This window comes from Squalius cephalus (genome assembly GCF_949319135.1).
Source record: "Squalius cephalus genome assembly, chromosome: 15".
Classification (NCBI taxonomy): domain Eukaryota; kingdom Metazoa; phylum Chordata; class Actinopteri; order Cypriniformes; family Leuciscidae; genus Squalius; species Squalius cephalus.
In genome coordinates, this window is record NC_137136.1 from 21,870,744 (window position 1) to 21,887,948 (window position 17,205).

Sequence of the window (17,205 nt, forward strand, 5' to 3'; positions counted from 1 at the left end):
TACGCATTGCCTCCGAAAGCGAACCTAAGATACTTCCTGTGCTAAATCCAAAACTGGTCATAACCCCCTGCCCCCTTTCAGTGCACTGAAACAGCTTGCTGGCAGAGACAAGTGAAAGTAATAAAGAAGGGACTAGTTAAAAGGAAATGCCTATTATTTTCTAGAGGGTCAGGCAACCCTAACAACCTACTTGTGCCAAAATATCCTCAGAAGAGGGGTGGGTTCTGCCCACATTCACTGGGCAGATTCTTGCAGGAGACTGCTTCTTCCAGAAACACGGAATGTGGCGGGATAGCAAGACAGCTCCTTGAGTCCATCTAGGAAGAGTGAGCACCCATTGTATTGTGGTGTGAGACACCTCTCCCTCTGGTTGCACACAGCTGGAGAGAGAAAGGGGGACACCCGTCTGCTCTCGCCTCAAACTGCGAGCATAATCCACCTCAGCAAACGCATGATCCGAACTGCAAGGTTGCTTTCAGAGTCGGTAGAGAGGACAAGAGATAGGAGAACACCTGTCTCAAGTTCTGCCTCTGCCAACTCAATCGCGATCCCCATAATCAAAGCCGCCATGCCGCCTCAGCAAACACAGGACCTGAACCGCAAATGCCTGTCTCGGATCGCTTGAGAAGAGAACCAGGTAGGAGCAGAGCTTCTTCTATCTTGAAACACTCACAAAGAGGACAGTCAGCTTTTTTGAGGGCTGACTGAGCGTGCTCCTCTCCCAAACACATAATACATATCATGCATGTCATCCCCCATACTAAAGTGGGAGCACGGCAATGCACAGCTCCTTATCTTATCTTTCTGGTGGCCATACTGTCTAAAACACAGAGTGAGACAAACAATTTGATGAACAATATCACAAAAATGCAAACAGACAAGCGACTTCCTGAAGACATCGGTCATGGAGATTCATTCCCATAGCATCAAAGCCATGACGCAGTATTGATTTACATTCAAAAGGGAAATATATACAGTATATACACAATATGGAAATATTTTTATTTTTCATTACTGCTTACTTTCATTTTAGCCTTTCCTTCTCCTGAAAGACTTATATGTATTCCTTTTCCTACTAGTCTCTGAAAAGACAAAAATTATACCATGATAAACAGGTCAGAATGAAAAAAATAACAGAAAACTAAGATAACTGTAAGTCATAGTGAAACTGTGTTTATAAGAACATGTGAACTTACTGTGACACCTGGAGTACAACATTCTGACATTCATTCAATTTGAAAAGTCTATATTATTATGAAATGGGTTTTTTTATATTAAAGATTTTACAATAATTTATATAATTTATATACCAATAGTAGCTGTCCCAGTGGGATTCATAAACTTTTAAGCAGAAATAGCTGATCTTTCTTTATTAGTCAGCTACAGGTTCAGACTGTTTACCTTTAACTCTGTTTCCACTTTCTTTTCAGTTTTGTCCAACTGCAGCCTCTCCATCTCAGACCTTCCTGGAACGGTGAACTGTGCAATGACTGTAGTGATGGGGGTTTCTGGTATATTCAGTGCATACTCTGAGAGGGCTTCCAAAGCCATGATAGTATCCTAAAGTGTATTTGAATGGTATAAAATAGTGCTCTCATTTTAGAATTCCTTCTTCGAAAACCTTGGAATTAGAGTAACATACATACAGTTTTATCCAGTATCCTTAGGCTTACCTGTGTTGATTTGAATCCTCCTTCATAGTTCTCTTGAGAAGACAAGTAGCATGCAGCAGCATGTGCTGTTATTAAGTCATTCTGTTTTAGTGCAGTCATGAGAGCGTATGCGGTGGTCTCTACTGTTAACGCCATTCCAGTGGGCACACGGGAACTTTTAGCCTCATTTACCAGTCGCATATGGTCATAATCTTGCCACACAAGACACTCTCCCACTTACCAGTTCAGTTGAGCATGTGAGAGGAAAGAATTTGCAGAAATACATGAATGACTAAAATAAATGATTAAAGTCATTATCACTTCCATAAACAAGTCAATACTTGGTATGATACCTGGTTTTGCAAGACTTCTGAGTTTGCTCCATGCTGACCTTGCTTGAGTTCGGTCAGCGAGGCAGGTAGACAAACAATACGCCGTAATGGATAGCGCATAAGGTCTTTTAAGATCATCAACCCGTTTAAGGAGGAAGTCAGTGGCACGAGAGATGCTGTTCTCCTAGTGAGCATTAAAAGATAGTATTTGGTTTCCTTTATTTATTAAAACATTGTATTCTTTCATTAGTGTCTCTAACAGGCTTTCTGTCTTTCCAAGCTAATAGGAAATATGTAACTCTAACTACATTTCTGCAAAAAAAAAAAAAAAAAAACCTGCAAAAAAAAAACAACCTACCTATACACACATTTCACTGCAGTTTCCAGCTGAAATGAACACTAGAGGCAGTAAAACACCAACAACTGTTGTTCCTTTTCACACCAATTATGATTACAGGGGCAAATTATTAGTAATAAAGATACATTTTTAACCAGTTCCTTGCACAATAGATAGCATAGTGCATGATTTGTAAAGCAATGCGTTTTGACGTTTGCATCACATAACCAACTCCATGTGTAGGCTTATAGCTTTGCAGTAAACATGCTTGGTAGCCCACCTGGTACAGCCTTGCAGTTATGATGTGGAGCACTTAGGTATGAGTCCCGTGAAACACGAGTACATATTTGGGTATTGTGTAAGACCACTGTATTCACATTTTAGGTGGTATGTTATTTTCAAACACGATAGAGCACTAACCTTTTTTGCTCCACACAATGGACATTTCATTTTTAAACTGCCAATATAAGTGCGTTGACCACGTAATAACATTTAGACAGTCGCATTTAACTGTTTCTGAGAAAATTTAACAGACTATTTAGCGCTAGTCACTGGACATTTAACATTGAAACTGCTGTGAAATGTGCTACAAGCAATGCAATATCATCATACAAAAATGTACCCACAGGCACTTTTTACATTTTATTGCTTACAGCGCGACTATTGTGAGGTTGACACTTGAAAAGTGCAGCAAAATGTTCCAGGAGCAACACATTTCAGGTTTTGCAGAAATTTCCAATGCAGTGACCCCACAAGTATTGGACACTTAAGTCTCACTTTACAATGTTTGAATTTCATTGCATTTATACAAAATATGATACCAACTGCTTTTTTCCCAACCAAAAGCAAATTTAAACATGTATGAAGCCAATTCCACTGGTGTAATATTAACAATAAACATATTCTATAAAGTTTGAAAACTAAAAAGTGTCTGAGAGTTTTTGTCTTTATTTTGATATTGTTTCATATTTTGAAACCTAGCCAACTTTTCTTTTTCTTTTTTTTTTTTGCGAAACGCTTTAATGAAAAGATTTGTCTGTGCTATATTTCCTTTATAAAGTGCCACTTGCTTTGATATTTAGTTATATAATGCAAATAGCCTACATTTTCACATTTTTACTTTTTTTTTTACATAGCCCCTAAAGGGACATGGAAAAAAGATATGTATATGCTTTAGCATTCCCCTTGCACTTTCCGTTCTCTTGAAAAAAAAAAATGTTGTTCTTCTTTGTGTTAACTTTGTGTTCACTTTTTTTGAACGTGAAACTGGTGATGAAATAATGTTTTTTTGATTGGTTTTGTGAGCAGGGGAGCGCAAATGTTTTCTGAGTGATTAACGCAAAAACATTAAAACATATTTTTTCCCATCATCACCATATCCTCTTAGTGGTGCCGTAGATTGTGGCTTACGTGTCCAAATACTTCTTGAGGCCAGTGTAAATCATACAATCAATGGTTCTTACCACATCGGTTCTTTCTCTGTCCAAGAAAGGGAGGGAATGCTTGAGGGCTATCGTGATGAAAGCTGTTAATGAGGCATCTTGTTCAACTCCTCCGATACCTCCCTAAACAGAAACACTGAATATCAGCACATTTATTGCAGTACCACAGGAATGCAATTCCTGTTTATATTATTTTGCAATGTTTGACATGTTGTTTGACAGGGTAAAGCTTTTTGCAAAACCCCTTGGTTTACTGGCAAATGATGGGAGACGTTCAGACCTGCATTTCCCTGTGTATGACTGGATTAGCATCAGTGAAAGACCCATCTGAGGTCTGTGTTCCAATCAGATATGTGACTGCTTGGCGGATGTCCTCCTGTGAAATCATTCGTTCTGTTGTTCCTCGCTGTTCAAGAGTTTCTATCTGTCGATCAGCCACAATAGACAACACTTTCACCACCAACGCAGTCAACCTATGAGAAGTGAGAAGCCATCTGATACTGCTGGCAAGTGGCAAGTGTTGCTGATTTGCATAAAACATTTGTATGATATTTTTAAATGCAAACTTACCATGTACTTGTCGGATAGTTAAGCCAAGCTCCATAGGATCCGTCAGGCTTTTTGAATGTTAAAATTCGTTCATAAGCTGCCAGAATAAAATGTGACACCACAAACTTTTAGTCAGAGCAGGGTACAGCCTGATGCAATCAAACTGTGTTAAATCACAGACCTTAGTAAGAAAAGACTCTATATTTAATTTGTTTGTTAATGCAAACAGGGCTGTGATGGATATTTGATGCTGACTGAAGAAAATTCACTCAAAAACAAAAATTCTGTCATTATTTTTTCCCCTTCACTTTTTTTCAGATTCCATTTAATTTCTTATGTGGCATAACAACCTAATCTCACAGGAAAACCTAACTATGTTATGAAGTAACAAAGTGCCAATTTTATATGAATTAGCAGGGACATGCACAGAGCCTCATCGGTTGAATGGCCCTCTTGACCGGACCCCCCAACCTTGTGTCTGTGCACGTCACTGTGAATTAGTATGATGAATACAAAAATGTACGATCTTTCAGAAAAAGATAAGCGTGGAGGTCCATCCTAACCCCACCCCTATACACACCCATCACTGGGGCGTAAGCAGATCATACGAAAATGTATGAATGAGATTGTATGAATTCATATGAATTAGCCACAAATCCGCTAAATGTCAAATAGTTACAAATTGTCATGAGATTGTGTTGGGCATATAGTAAACCTTGCTCAATGAAATTTAATGCTTTGTCTCTGGAGCCTGCTTCCAGTTCCAGCCATTTTTGACTTTTGTCCAGGTAGCGGATTGACAAAGCAGTTGGAGACATAAAGATCATAGTCTGCTCTCCACAGCCTTTCGGTGCCCGGATCATATTTTCCACTTTGGATGGTGAGAGTAACTGAACAGCAGTGGACTGGGCAAATCCTTCTTCTGCATTAAAAAAATAAAAAGATTAAAATAGAAATAAATAAAATAGAAATTATATATATATATATACATATGTATATACAGTAATTAGGTTTGACTTGACCAATAAATAATGATAATAATAAATAAGCAATATCAGAAATTGAGAATTTGACCTTCTAGTTTGACAAACAGGTTGACATTCGTTTCAGGGACGGTGCTGTTTGGGAAAGATCCATCAATAAACAAGCGCTGGTCACTTCTACCTGATGAGCAGAGTTCAGGTTTTTATACACGTAGAGATTACCATGTCACAAACTTTGTCAAAAAACACAGCCACCATATGTGTATATCTGGGCGAACAGGGCAATCAAACGATAGCTAACAATCTCACCAGCCAGATTAATAAAATAAGTCTGCTCTTCTCTCATTTCCACTCCCTCATTCTGAGACATGAAGAGAAAGACAAAAGACAGATTTTAGAATCACTGAACTCCAATTGTTCCAAAAAAAAAAAAAAAAAGATATGGGATAAATTTGAGTATTTTGATATTCCCCTTCCCCTTACCATGACCAAGAGCATCTTTTGAATGGCATCCACATTAGTTTTTTCTTCTTCTTCTTCTTCATCTTCATAAAGTGCAATAGTGATAGGGATTTGGCCTGTTACCATGGGAACAGCAGGAAAAGTCACAGTTTGAGATGACTTTTGCTCCAGACTGATTCTGACAGTGGAAGAGGAAGATGCTGACCCAGGTGAACAAAGACCATCCACTTTCTTCATTTGCACAACAAGCTGACCAGGAAAGTCAATGACAATATATGTTAATCTCAGAAATATTTTTTCATCTAATTTTTTACAATGTATAATGTAACAAATACTGTTGTGATTATTTAAATTTTGTTTTATTTCATAAATAATAATAATAATATGACTGCACCAACCTGACTTACACCAATGAATATTTTTTAAAGGACAAGTAGAAAAAAATTAAGTAAATAACTTCTTACAGTTTCATATATTAAATAATACTTTTATAATTAGTAAATTCATTAATAACTTTATAACTGTATTTTTTATAATAAATAATATATTTTATGCACTAGAAAATGTATGTACCAGTCATTATTGTCAAAGTGGTATGATAGTGCAGTGAATAGTGCCACTCAGTGTTCTAAAAAAACTTTAATTTAAACAAACAAACCTCTCTTTTCATCGTTCCATAATTAAAGATCACCACAACTATAGACAGTTGCTCAAAGCGTTTGACCGAATAGGGAAGCCTCAAGGAAATAAACACTGGCTTAAATGCAAGGAGGTCAACAGGCTCAGCCACACAAAAACCTGTAAGCAAAAAAAATTAAAGGTTTAGTTCGTTGGTGGATTGACATTCAATTTGATAGCAGTGAAAGGGGAAAATTACCCTGGGATGGAGATAAGCTGAGAGCCTGGATCTCCCATGTTGTGATAGAGTGGGGTAAATAGATTGTGTGTCTGGAAGAAACAACTGGTGCAATTACATCATTATACAAGACCTTTGTAAATCATAACTGTTTCAAAGAAAATTCAATGGAAACATTTTATATTGTAATGAATTTATTTGTATGATATTGTTAAATGTGTGAACACATTTTTCCTTTGACTCTCGTGTCTTATGTACTTAAATTTAACGTTTATATAGGCCTATGCCTTCTTTATAGACAGATAACCTACTCACTTTACTTTTCCTTTCACATTGATCTGCTTAAACTCAAAGCTTGGAGGGAAATATCGGCGAATTGATTGTATTTCAAAATCAAAGAATTCCTCATCTTCATTAGAATCAGCAGCTGTGGGAATTAAATACAATATATTAATTTAAGAAACAAAATCAGATGTCTTCATTGCACAGATTGTGGCACACCTGATTTACAAAAGCCTTATGGCACTTTTATGACTCACTTCTGCCATGCCCTTTCCTCAGGTCCTCTCTCTTCTTTTTGTCTCTTAGCTTGGTTGCAAACTCACAGCACTCTCGGAAGGCATCCACACAGTCTTTGCTTTCTGTTTTGCTCACTCTTTTCACTCTGTCCTCACAAGTGAACTTCATGGGAATCAGGGTGAAACCATGGCGACAGCATTTCTGTAATTCTGCTTTCTTAAATGCAGCCTCTAAAGGGCAAAAGTGATGAGCAGGAGAAGTTAACAGTAATTACACATCTTCATAAGCATTTCCTTGTCATGGTCATGAATGCCACTGTGTATAGAAACAATAATTCAAAAAAAGAGAGAATTTAAATTGTACAGTCATTTTTCATTAAACTTTTAATTTGCCCATATAGAAATAAATGGTACTTGAAAAATTCAGAGACTCACATCATTGTTGTTATAGTTAAAATAATTAAAACGAAAACAATATATTAAAATTGTTTTTGGTTATTGAAAAACCTCTAAAATAAAATAAAAACTTCATTAAAAAACCTAAATTAAATTTAGAAATGTTGGCAACTAATGAAATTAATAGGTTTAAGTTGAAACACTAAAATTACTTAAACAATAAATTGAAAATAAGCAATAGAAACTGATAAAAATAAAAATCTTATGAAATAAAAGAAAGATAAATAACATTATTAAAAAAAAGTGACAAAAGCACATACCATCAAAAATAAAATGAAAACTGAAAATATAAAAATGAAAGCTAATTCAAAATATTAATTTATACTATAATATAGTATATAAATAATACTGTAACTGGCTCAGATAAGCTTTAAGAATTGATACAAAAGGTAATCAAATATTCAGGTGACAATACTATACCTTTTTTAGCCATTTCTGTTTGAATATCTGTAGAGCGTTTGTTGCGCCTAAAACCAGACTCGCAGCTGAAACCTGGGAGTGCAATGAATTGGAAAATATAATTTGCACATTGTAACAACTCTTTCATGTAAAGGCAATAAGTACCTGTCCTTTTTTTAATGGTAAGCTAAGATTGAAAATAAAGCAGAAAATGTCCATCATTTTTCCATTTCTCAAGCATTGAAGTAGAGAAGACTTTGGTATCATTTGGCACCTTTTCTCATCATTGAACGGATTGTGGTCGAGTGTGAGATGAAGGCCAGACCAGCGTCATTAAAAACAGCTGCTGTGTTCTCTCCACCGCCATACGAACACCCCAGATCATAAGACTGCATGGAGGTGAACACCTTCACACAGGAAAATGAGAAACAGTAAAAGAACAAAAACTCAAGAACAAATTTGGGTTTATCTTATATGCAGGTCTATTTCTGATTTTTTCAGAAACCTATAGGTGCTAGTTAGTGCAACACACCTGTTTTGGAGTGAGTTTGTTTTGAGAACCCAAGGCGTAAATGGCTTTGTCCACAACAAGTAAGGCCACTTTTGCATTCTGTGTTCCAACATCAATGTCAAGCTCAGCTGAATCATCTGGCCCATAGTTATGATTGCCATTCAGTTTTATCTCAAGCTAAACAGGAGATGGGAAAGCAGAACTGTAAACATTTGGCAATATTTTACTGTATTGTATAATTTTGACATAAGGTTACTAAAACATTGTAAGATTGTAAAATATAAAAATATTTTAAAAGCATTTTAGTGTCTGCTTACCTTTCCTTCACACCTGTCCTCTACATCTACCCACACTGAGTCTGCAATGATGTCACCATCTGTGTCATAGTAAAAGGCGATCACTCTGAAGGACGGGATCATCTCTGGGCTGATACGGATGGATATTTTTACTGCAGAACCTGATGCAACAGAGCTTGCTGTTCTCAGCATGCCTCTGCTGACAATCTGAAGAGATGCACATATTTCTCAAGAGTTCTCTGGTATATAAAAACATTCACTTTAAATATATGAAATTTTAATACATTACTTACCATATAATATAATTGCCCATCTACTGGATTGCCACTGGCATAAAATGTAACATCTAGAGACTCCACTGATGACAGGACTTTATTAGTCACACTCAGATACAGGAAGCTGTTCTTTGTGGATTTCACTGGGCGAATTTCTCTTGTTGACTTGACACCATCCACTGTTGCCTGTTAAAATAATAGGTAAAAAATATACAGCATATGTGTATTATACTTTCGCGATAACTGAAAGTATAATAGTAAATGCATAATAGTAAATAAATGCACTGCTTTTGCCAGCAGTGTGAAACAGGCCTTAGAGGTGTTAAAAGAGCTTTATTCTTTAGATGTTTAACCTGCATTGAAATGGAAGATGGTGTTCCTTCCAAGTTGAAAGCATGAAATGCGATTCCCTCTTTATTAGTTCTAATAATTACGGACTTTTCATTGGTGTTTGAGACATCTAAGTTCACTTGAACGTCTTCAGCCGGGAAACCATTTGGGTGATGGACTGTGACCTAGTGAAAAACAAGGACCACTGGTATACTAACACAAAATCATCTGCAAAATGTTACTATTATAAAGTGAAAGCTACCGTTATGAATTACTGCAAGCATAATCCTCAATGACTGACAGTATCATTACTATACATTGTATTATGAATAGAAGTGTTTTCTTTACCACCGCTTGAAAGGAATATTTAGGAGTGTAGAACGATCTTGTCCGAGACAGATCCACATTGTATGAACTCAAAACGATGGGAAGGAAAGCTGCTGATTCCTGTACCTCACCACCTTATGAGAGGTACACAATCGTTTTAGGTCAAGTGAGTCAACATCAACTAAGAAATGTTGTAAATTTGAACTATTTCCAGAACTTTAGGCATCTTAACATTACATGGCACATACAGACAAATGACATTTGTTTCTCTGTTTAATCAATAGTCTGTTCAATTAATCTTGCATTTTCAGGGCCAGATTTACTAAACACGGCAAATTACCGTAAGACTACAATCCCATAAAAGTACAGATGGGAGTGGAAAGTTCTCTGGGTCATCTAATGACAGTACAACAATTAAACAACACAGACACAGCCATTTCAAGTGCAAAATAGATTAAGACATGTTTTATTTAAAAGTAAATAATGCTACAAATACCAGTAAACTGACTACCGCAAACCTTGGTAAATCACATTGCAGGATTTATTTAAAGGGGTCCTTGATTATGATTTCACTTTTTTAACTTTAGTTTGTGTAATGTTGCTGTTTGAGCATAAACAACATCTGCAAAGTCACAACGCTCAAAGTTTAATGCAAATGGAGACATTTTATTTTACAGAAATTGCTTTTTAAGACTACAACAAACGGCTGGTAGGGACTACAACAAGCTTCTTCCTGGGTTGGTGACATCACAAACCCTAATATTTACATAAACTCTGCCCCCGGGAACATGCAACAAAGGGGGTGAGGACATGTTGGGCTGCTTTAGAGAAGAGGAAGAGTTATTGTCGCTGTTTTTTACACCCTGGAAAAAGTTTGTCCTAAGGCTGACGAATTTAGAGAGGTAAAAATTGATTTTTAACATTGTTCCTGAACATTACAACCTCAACGTTTGTCTGTGCGCTGCACATTTTACATAGAACAGCTTCCAGAAGAGAATGCAGGCTATATGCACAAAAGCTTCTCCTGAAAGACGTAGCCATTGCCATTTTGTCGGGACAATCTGTTGTTTATGGATCACAACTTATGTCTTATTATTTGTATTTGTGTTTTCTATTAACAGTTCCAATAAGCTTTATGTAGTTGCTATGATAGATGTAAACATCTGTTGTCTGAATCGGGCTTGAAATGATTTGAAATTGACGCCATCGTTAATATTTACATCTGAGTAGAGCGTGGTTATGAAGAGTTGTGATATTTCCTGAACACGCGCTTAAGCGCTGCCAATCCCAACACATGTGATTGCCAGCTAACCAATCACACAGCACAACAACAAAAACAAAAACAAAATCAAGACTTCGTAAAAGGGCATAATAGGACCCCTTTAAAGACTCTCCTCCCATAAATCTTGCGTTTTAAAGGGAAACTCCTAGACTTTCCTCCTAAAGGGAAAGTTCAACCGCAAAAATAACATGACTTTTAATCGCTGAAGTTTCACTGCATGTCTTTAGTACAGTAAATTCTGACAGTAGATTTTTAAAGCCAAAAGAAAAAAAATAGGGGGGAAAAAAAATCTTTTTAACAGAATTTTTTATTTTTTTACTGGAAAACAGGTGACATCTGTAACATCTAGAGATGTTACATTTGCTAGCCCACAATGTCAGTAAATCTGGCCCATAGTCTTTAAAGTCTACTGTATTTAACTTTGACAAAAACAATTTCATGTCTTGTTATGATTGATTACTTAAAATATCTGTAACTGTGACAGCAATGTAGAATTGGGCCCGAGTCGCTGCCAGATCATCTAATGTTGAATTCAGTTTTTGGTTGATATCTGAAATTTTAACTGTAATCTTAGCATGGCCGCTCTTCACCTAAAAAAGGGGAAAACACATCAAAGAGTAATCTATGAGTATACAGGTAGTACTCATCTTGGAGTTTCAACAGATGACGGTTTCTACTCACAGATCCAGTTTTCTCCAGTCCCTTGATGAATTCAATTTCTCCAGCATTATTCTCTGACTCAAACTTTTTCACCCCAAACCGACAGTGGAAACCGCCGTTAATTTCCTTACCATAGGTGTATCTTTAAAATCATTAAAAAACAGCATTATTCTCCTTTCTCAAATTTAGTAAGCTCATATTGATACCATTAAAGGAATAATTAACCTCAAAATGCAGGGTTATAATAGGATGAGTAAATAATGACTGAATTCTTCTTTTAGCTGAACTATCCCTTTAAGAGTATTTATTTGATGATATTTGTGAACTTACGAGGATTGAATGGTGAATGTGAATGTCTCTGCATTCACTAGCAGAAAGGCTTTCTCTGACTGAACAGAAACCCCAAAGCTGGGAAGAACTGACAAAAATACATTGTATTTGAGTTAGATGCAATACAATATCTGTAAATGAAAGATTTTTATAGATATTTATAAAAGTAGGAAAATATGTGAACGCCCATTTCTAGTTTCACTTCATTTACCAAACTTCTGGACCTTGAATTCACGCACGGCAGGATTCTTCTCGTCACCTTTGTAATGTGCTGTAATCTTCCACACACCAGGTCTGGAGAAATTCAATTAAAACGTTGTATATGTGCTGATATAAATACAGCAGCTTCAGAATGGTGTCATCTTAAAAGACTGAACAGCATGTTAATATTTATCTTCATAAGCTTCACAAATTTTATACTACAAGGTATTTTTACTATGATAAAAAATGAGATTGACTGTACTTTGAAACATCAGGGATATGGTATGACTTTGACAGAATGCCATCTAAAACTTTGTACGTTGATTTCTTGACCTTGTTCCCATCAGCATTCTAAGGATACAGATAAAGGTAAGTTAGGCAGTTTCTTGATTTGCTCAATAAACGATGGTGAAAATTTAAGCTGCAGAAAGAATTCTATTACATAATCTTAGAAATAAAAACTCTGAGAATGTGTTAGTGCTCATTATATGATCTACAGAGCCGCATGCTGTAATATAGATACAGAATAAAAATAGAACTCTCTTACTTACATATACAGAGACATAAACTATTTCTGATTTTGGTCGCATAGAGTGGTCCAGAGTGAAGATCCTGAACCAAACTGAAAACACAGATAACCAGGTTAAATACACAGTAGTAATATACATACATGGATTTTTGACTTGTGACATGCTACATTTACATTAGGTGAGAGACTAAATTATGTTTTTTTAATTCTTTTCAACTTACAGAGCCATTTAAAATGCACTATATGGCAGTAGGCAGTTAAAGGGCCTAAGATACATATTAATTGAAAAAAGAAATACTGTAATATATTGATGTTGATTAAAAGAAAACGTCTCAGGTTACGTATGGTTACCTGAGAACGAGACACTGCATCATGGTGTTGACGCATGGGAACGCTGCTGTGTGAGCCGGTGTCTGAAGCAAAGCCAATCTGATTGGCCAAACGAATGAACGGGATGTAGCACAGTCCGTCACAAAGTCCATAAATAGATGCCAGAAATGTGCATCAACAGATTCTAATTGTCTGAAGAAGACACACAGGCGTAACCGGGGTTATACAACGTGACGCAGCGGCTCGTTCCCTTCTCGGGGAACCAGGTTACATTATACGTAACCTGAGACATTCTCCTTCAAAGTGGAACTTCAACATTGTTGCGTTGGCGCTATAGGAACTTCAATACCAATGTCACCATGCCGAAAGTGACAGAGCTAGTCCACAGGCTGTGTATAAGCACAGATGATTGTTTAGCGCAGACTGGACTTGGGTCAATCCTGAAGCACTCGAGATCCTGGGGTTGAATCTGCATCTAAACTGTAGAACCTGATGAATGTGTGAGGAAAGGAACAATCTGCCGTAAATTGCGACCACCAAAGCATAACAGGAGTTGAGAGGATCTACGCCACTGGCTTGAGCGGTGGACATAGATTCTCAAGGCACGGACCGGACGGTCCGGACCTAACAGCTGGAGGCTTTCTTGCTCCTGCATCTCATGAGGCAAAGGAATGAAAGGTCTCATGTACAGTGGACCCAATGCAATAATGTTGACTGCTGCCGCCATGAGACCTAACAGCCTTTGAATTTCTAAAACTGAAAGCTCCTGGTCTAGCTTTCTTGTCTCTGTGGTTAGGATTGAATCCACGCATGCAGGAGTCAGACATGCCTGCATCGTCGTCGAATCCCAAACTACACTCAGAAAAGTGATTTTCTGTTTGGGAGAAAGTACACTCTTCTTCAAGTCAACACAATATTTAACATTGTTTTAGTGGTTTTTGGATATTTGAATCTTCCAATTTGGAAGATTTGAACAAAAATTTGGAATTTGAACAAAAATCTTACATATTGTGCCTTTAAATAAGTTAAATACCAGAAGTCTTTCACAAAAAGTCTCATTCTGATGTTGATAAGGTGGATACTAACTTTTTTTTTCATACACATTTATAAGATCTTCTTTGTTACCAAAATTAGCTTTTGTTTATAATTCTTGCATATTTAGACTTTGGCAACTGGATCTTAGTTGCCATTTTGGTACAGTTATATTTGACTTTTCTGACTTTTGGCTCATTAGTAAGGCAAACAATGTGTTTATTGTACCTTTCTGTGTGGGGTTGTAAATGGGTTGGTCAGTCTGAATAAAGATGTAGCCACTGTGTTTGGAGACCAGGACACGAGTCTGCCGTTTCTGACCATCAACTTCACATGCCAGGTTGAGATAAGGAGGCTCTCCATTGATCGATTTCAGGTTTGAAACTTCATCTGCAAATATCTTTAAGAGGAAATACAAAGAAATTAGTCTCAAACACAGCAACTTTTTTTTTTAAATGACAGAACTGTGTGTTAATGCTTTTATGATTATTTTTGTTGTACATTTTATTCCATAATTTTAACAGATACATATCTAACTAATTATTTTGAATATGTATGTATACTTAACCATATCCTGCTAAAATAAACTTTTGGTATTAGTCTGAAATTACACTTAAATCTATTAATTTAGATATTTATTTCTTTACCTCAAGCTTCACTGCCTCAAACTGTCCTTTTTTGCTGATTGTTTTGGTCTCCTGTGTGGACATGGGAGTACGCATCTCTGTTTCTAACCGACAGGACACAGGTTTTCCAAGCAATGCCTCCCCCACCTGAATCCATATGGGTTCTTTCACACCAACATGAAAGACACTCGGAGCAGTGATTAGGAATCTGATACACACAAACCAAGAGAATTTCCATGACAAGACAACATATTAAAAAAAATATTGATAAAAATGGCAATGGCTTTCATAAACAATTTCTCTTCAGTAATATGATCATTTTAAAGTAAAACTAAGTAATCAACAAGAACATATGTAAGAATGAAAAGTTGAGCTATAGACCCTGAATGCGAATTTGCAATGGATTGAGAACTACACTTTCTGAAAATCCACTAACAACTAATTTTGTGAACCAGCATTCGGAAGCTGAACATCAAGTTCACCCTCATCTTGACATATAATTGTGCTTTTTGAAAACTATTGTCATTTGTTATTATGGTTGTGACCTTTATTACATTAAAGTCAACTCCCATTAAATTGCATTAACTACTAAAAGAATTTTTATAAAGCATGCATTACGTACAACAGTAGCTTTAAACACTGCCCAAATGCCTAAATATAAAATATTTTCATTTTATGATGATGGTTTAACTGAGCTTGTAGGGTCACCTCCGGACATCGCTTTTGGACACCAATGTATATTGCTATTGGTCAACATTATTATTGGTCAACATTATTATTATTATTATTATTATTAATACTCTAATTATTATTATTATTAGTAGTAGTAGTGATAGTAGTAGTAAGCCACACAGCTTAAAGGGATATTTCACCACTGGAAAGATGAATGTGTATTTAAATTGGGTCATTTATGTAGTAGAAATGTGAAATTATTTTAGAAGGTGGTGCCTTCTAGACTGAGAAAAGCCAGAAAATGTATTTTTGGCTCATGTGAATGAAAGACAACATCTCCCAAAATGCACTTGATTCGCTGCCCTTCGAGGCCACTCCCAAGCCACGCCTACCAGTTACAGAGGGGAGTATCAGAAGAAATTGTACAACTAGGCTACTAGTTGACTCGAAATTGAAAAGACTCCATTTTATCGTGAGATGATGAGATCCCACCCCCTATGGTCGGGTTGAAAACATGCTGAACTAGCTCCTACTACTGGCTGTAGTCTCTAGCCTATGGCCAAAAAAGCCTCCGATGTCGCAAAATGACGATTTTTGTGTCATTTGAGGGTTTTTTTCCAGACACACAATACAGAAATCTCTCGTCTCAGGGGGACACAAGGGAGGGAAGCATGGTCATTCCTACCGGGTTTCTACTGATACAAAGCTTAATGCTAATAATCGGTGAAGTATCCGATGATGAAACACTGGAAGGACTAGTTAATCAACTCGAATCTACATCGCAAGGACGACTCGGGCAGGACGTTTCTCAGTGATACACTACTCAGTTTGAGGTACATTATGAGATGTTGCAACTGTAATTCCTCACCATAAGCATTAATAAGTGCATGTCCATCAACAAACCGATTATTTTACTTGTACTAATTTATTTACAGAGTATTTTTGTAATATATTGCGGTGAACACGTGGGAACTGTATCAATAACAGTGCATGCAATGTATACAATATGCAATAAGTAGGCGGACAATATGCTAATGTTTCATCTTTATGTCACAACGAAATGGCTTATGACTCGTTTGAAAAACAATTTATTTTATTTACTCAGTCGGCTCTTACTTTTGAAAGACAGTAACTTTATATACAGTGCACTTTCAGATTTAAAACTTTGCAGGATGTTTTCATTCACTTAGAGCTATGTTACACACTACATAAAAGGTCATTTTCAAAAATCCCTTTAAGTGTCATCAGCTAAAAAGGAACATATACTGTTTTGTTTCATTATTATTATTAAAATGATTCTACCACTACCACTAAAAATAATAATTCTACAACTAATAACAACAAAATAATATTTGTATCTACTGTATAATACTTAGCCTACCTCTTATTGTTATCTCCTTGAACAGCACAATTAATGCACAGCAGCAAATAGAGAAGAGGACGCATGTGCACCTCCATGGTGAGTGTGTGAATTCTTTGTGAGCAGCAGAAGATTCCAAACAGATTTTGGTCTCTCAGCTTTGCTATGCAGATGTTGCACAATAGCAACTGAATGAATGTTATTATGGGGATTAAGGGGTTATCAGAGTTCTGTCATTGCACAACCAGGGTATGTGCTCTCTCATTGGACACACTTAAAGTGCCTTCTCCAAAATCATGTGATTTAAAAGAATTTCAAGACAAAAATCAATGATTTTATGTGCTTTGGCTCAATTATTTGGATGGTAATTTTGAAAATGTATTATTGAGTAACTATTATCTAGGTCCATAGTCTTTCATTAGATATTACTGAAACATTGTCTAAACAACAAAATAAAT

General features: G+C 36.4%; 1 protein-coding gene across 2 annotated transcripts in view; it reads right to left on the reverse strand.

Moving 5' to 3' along the window:
* The window catches only part of c4b (complement C4B (Chido/Rodgers blood group)), a 53,598-nt gene extending 36,663 nt beyond the window's left edge, over nt 1-16,935 (reverse strand). For both annotated transcript variants that reach the window (XM_079895655.1, XM_079895654.1), the window contains exons 1-31: nt 16,769-16,935; nt 14,737-14,923; nt 14,318-14,489; nt 12,750-12,820; nt 12,461-12,549; nt 12,209-12,291; nt 11,998-12,085; nt 11,689-11,809; nt 11,468-11,597; nt 9,747-9,859; nt 9,422-9,583; nt 9,087-9,254; nt 8,815-9,000; nt 8,519-8,674; nt 8,261-8,393; nt 8,008-8,079; nt 7,153-7,362; nt 6,929-7,040; nt 6,635-6,705; nt 6,416-6,555; nt 5,779-6,006; nt 5,605-5,656; nt 5,387-5,476; nt 5,028-5,234; nt 4,334-4,409; nt 4,044-4,236; nt 3,785-3,886; nt 2,006-2,168; nt 1,674-1,888; nt 1,402-1,560; nt 1,023-1,082 (exon numbers count right to left, since the gene is read on the reverse strand). In XM_079895655.1, coding sequence (XP_079751781.1) covers nt 1,023-1,082; nt 1,402-1,560; nt 1,674-1,888; nt 2,006-2,168; nt 3,785-3,886; nt 4,044-4,236; nt 4,334-4,409; nt 5,028-5,234; nt 5,387-5,476; nt 5,605-5,656; nt 5,779-6,006; nt 6,416-6,555; nt 6,635-6,705; nt 6,929-7,040; nt 7,153-7,362; nt 8,008-8,079; nt 8,261-8,393; nt 8,519-8,674; nt 8,815-9,000; nt 9,087-9,254; nt 9,422-9,583; nt 9,747-9,859; nt 11,468-11,597; nt 11,689-11,809; nt 11,998-12,085; nt 12,209-12,291; nt 12,461-12,549; nt 12,750-12,820; nt 14,318-14,489; nt 14,737-14,923; nt 16,769-16,845 — 4,086 coding nt within the window. In that variant the 5' untranslated portion in view covers nt 16,846-16,935. The remainder of the gene's footprint in view (nt 1-1,022; nt 1,083-1,401; nt 1,561-1,673; nt 1,889-2,005; nt 2,169-3,784; nt 3,887-4,043; nt 4,237-4,333; nt 4,410-5,027; nt 5,235-5,386; nt 5,477-5,604; nt 5,657-5,778; nt 6,007-6,415; nt 6,556-6,634; nt 6,706-6,928; nt 7,041-7,152; nt 7,363-8,007; nt 8,080-8,260; nt 8,394-8,518; nt 8,675-8,814; nt 9,001-9,086; nt 9,255-9,421; nt 9,584-9,746; nt 9,860-11,467; nt 11,598-11,688; nt 11,810-11,997; nt 12,086-12,208; nt 12,292-12,460; nt 12,550-12,749; nt 12,821-14,317; nt 14,490-14,736; nt 14,924-16,768) is intronic.
* Between the last annotated feature and the right edge of the window lie 270 nt (nt 16,936-17,205).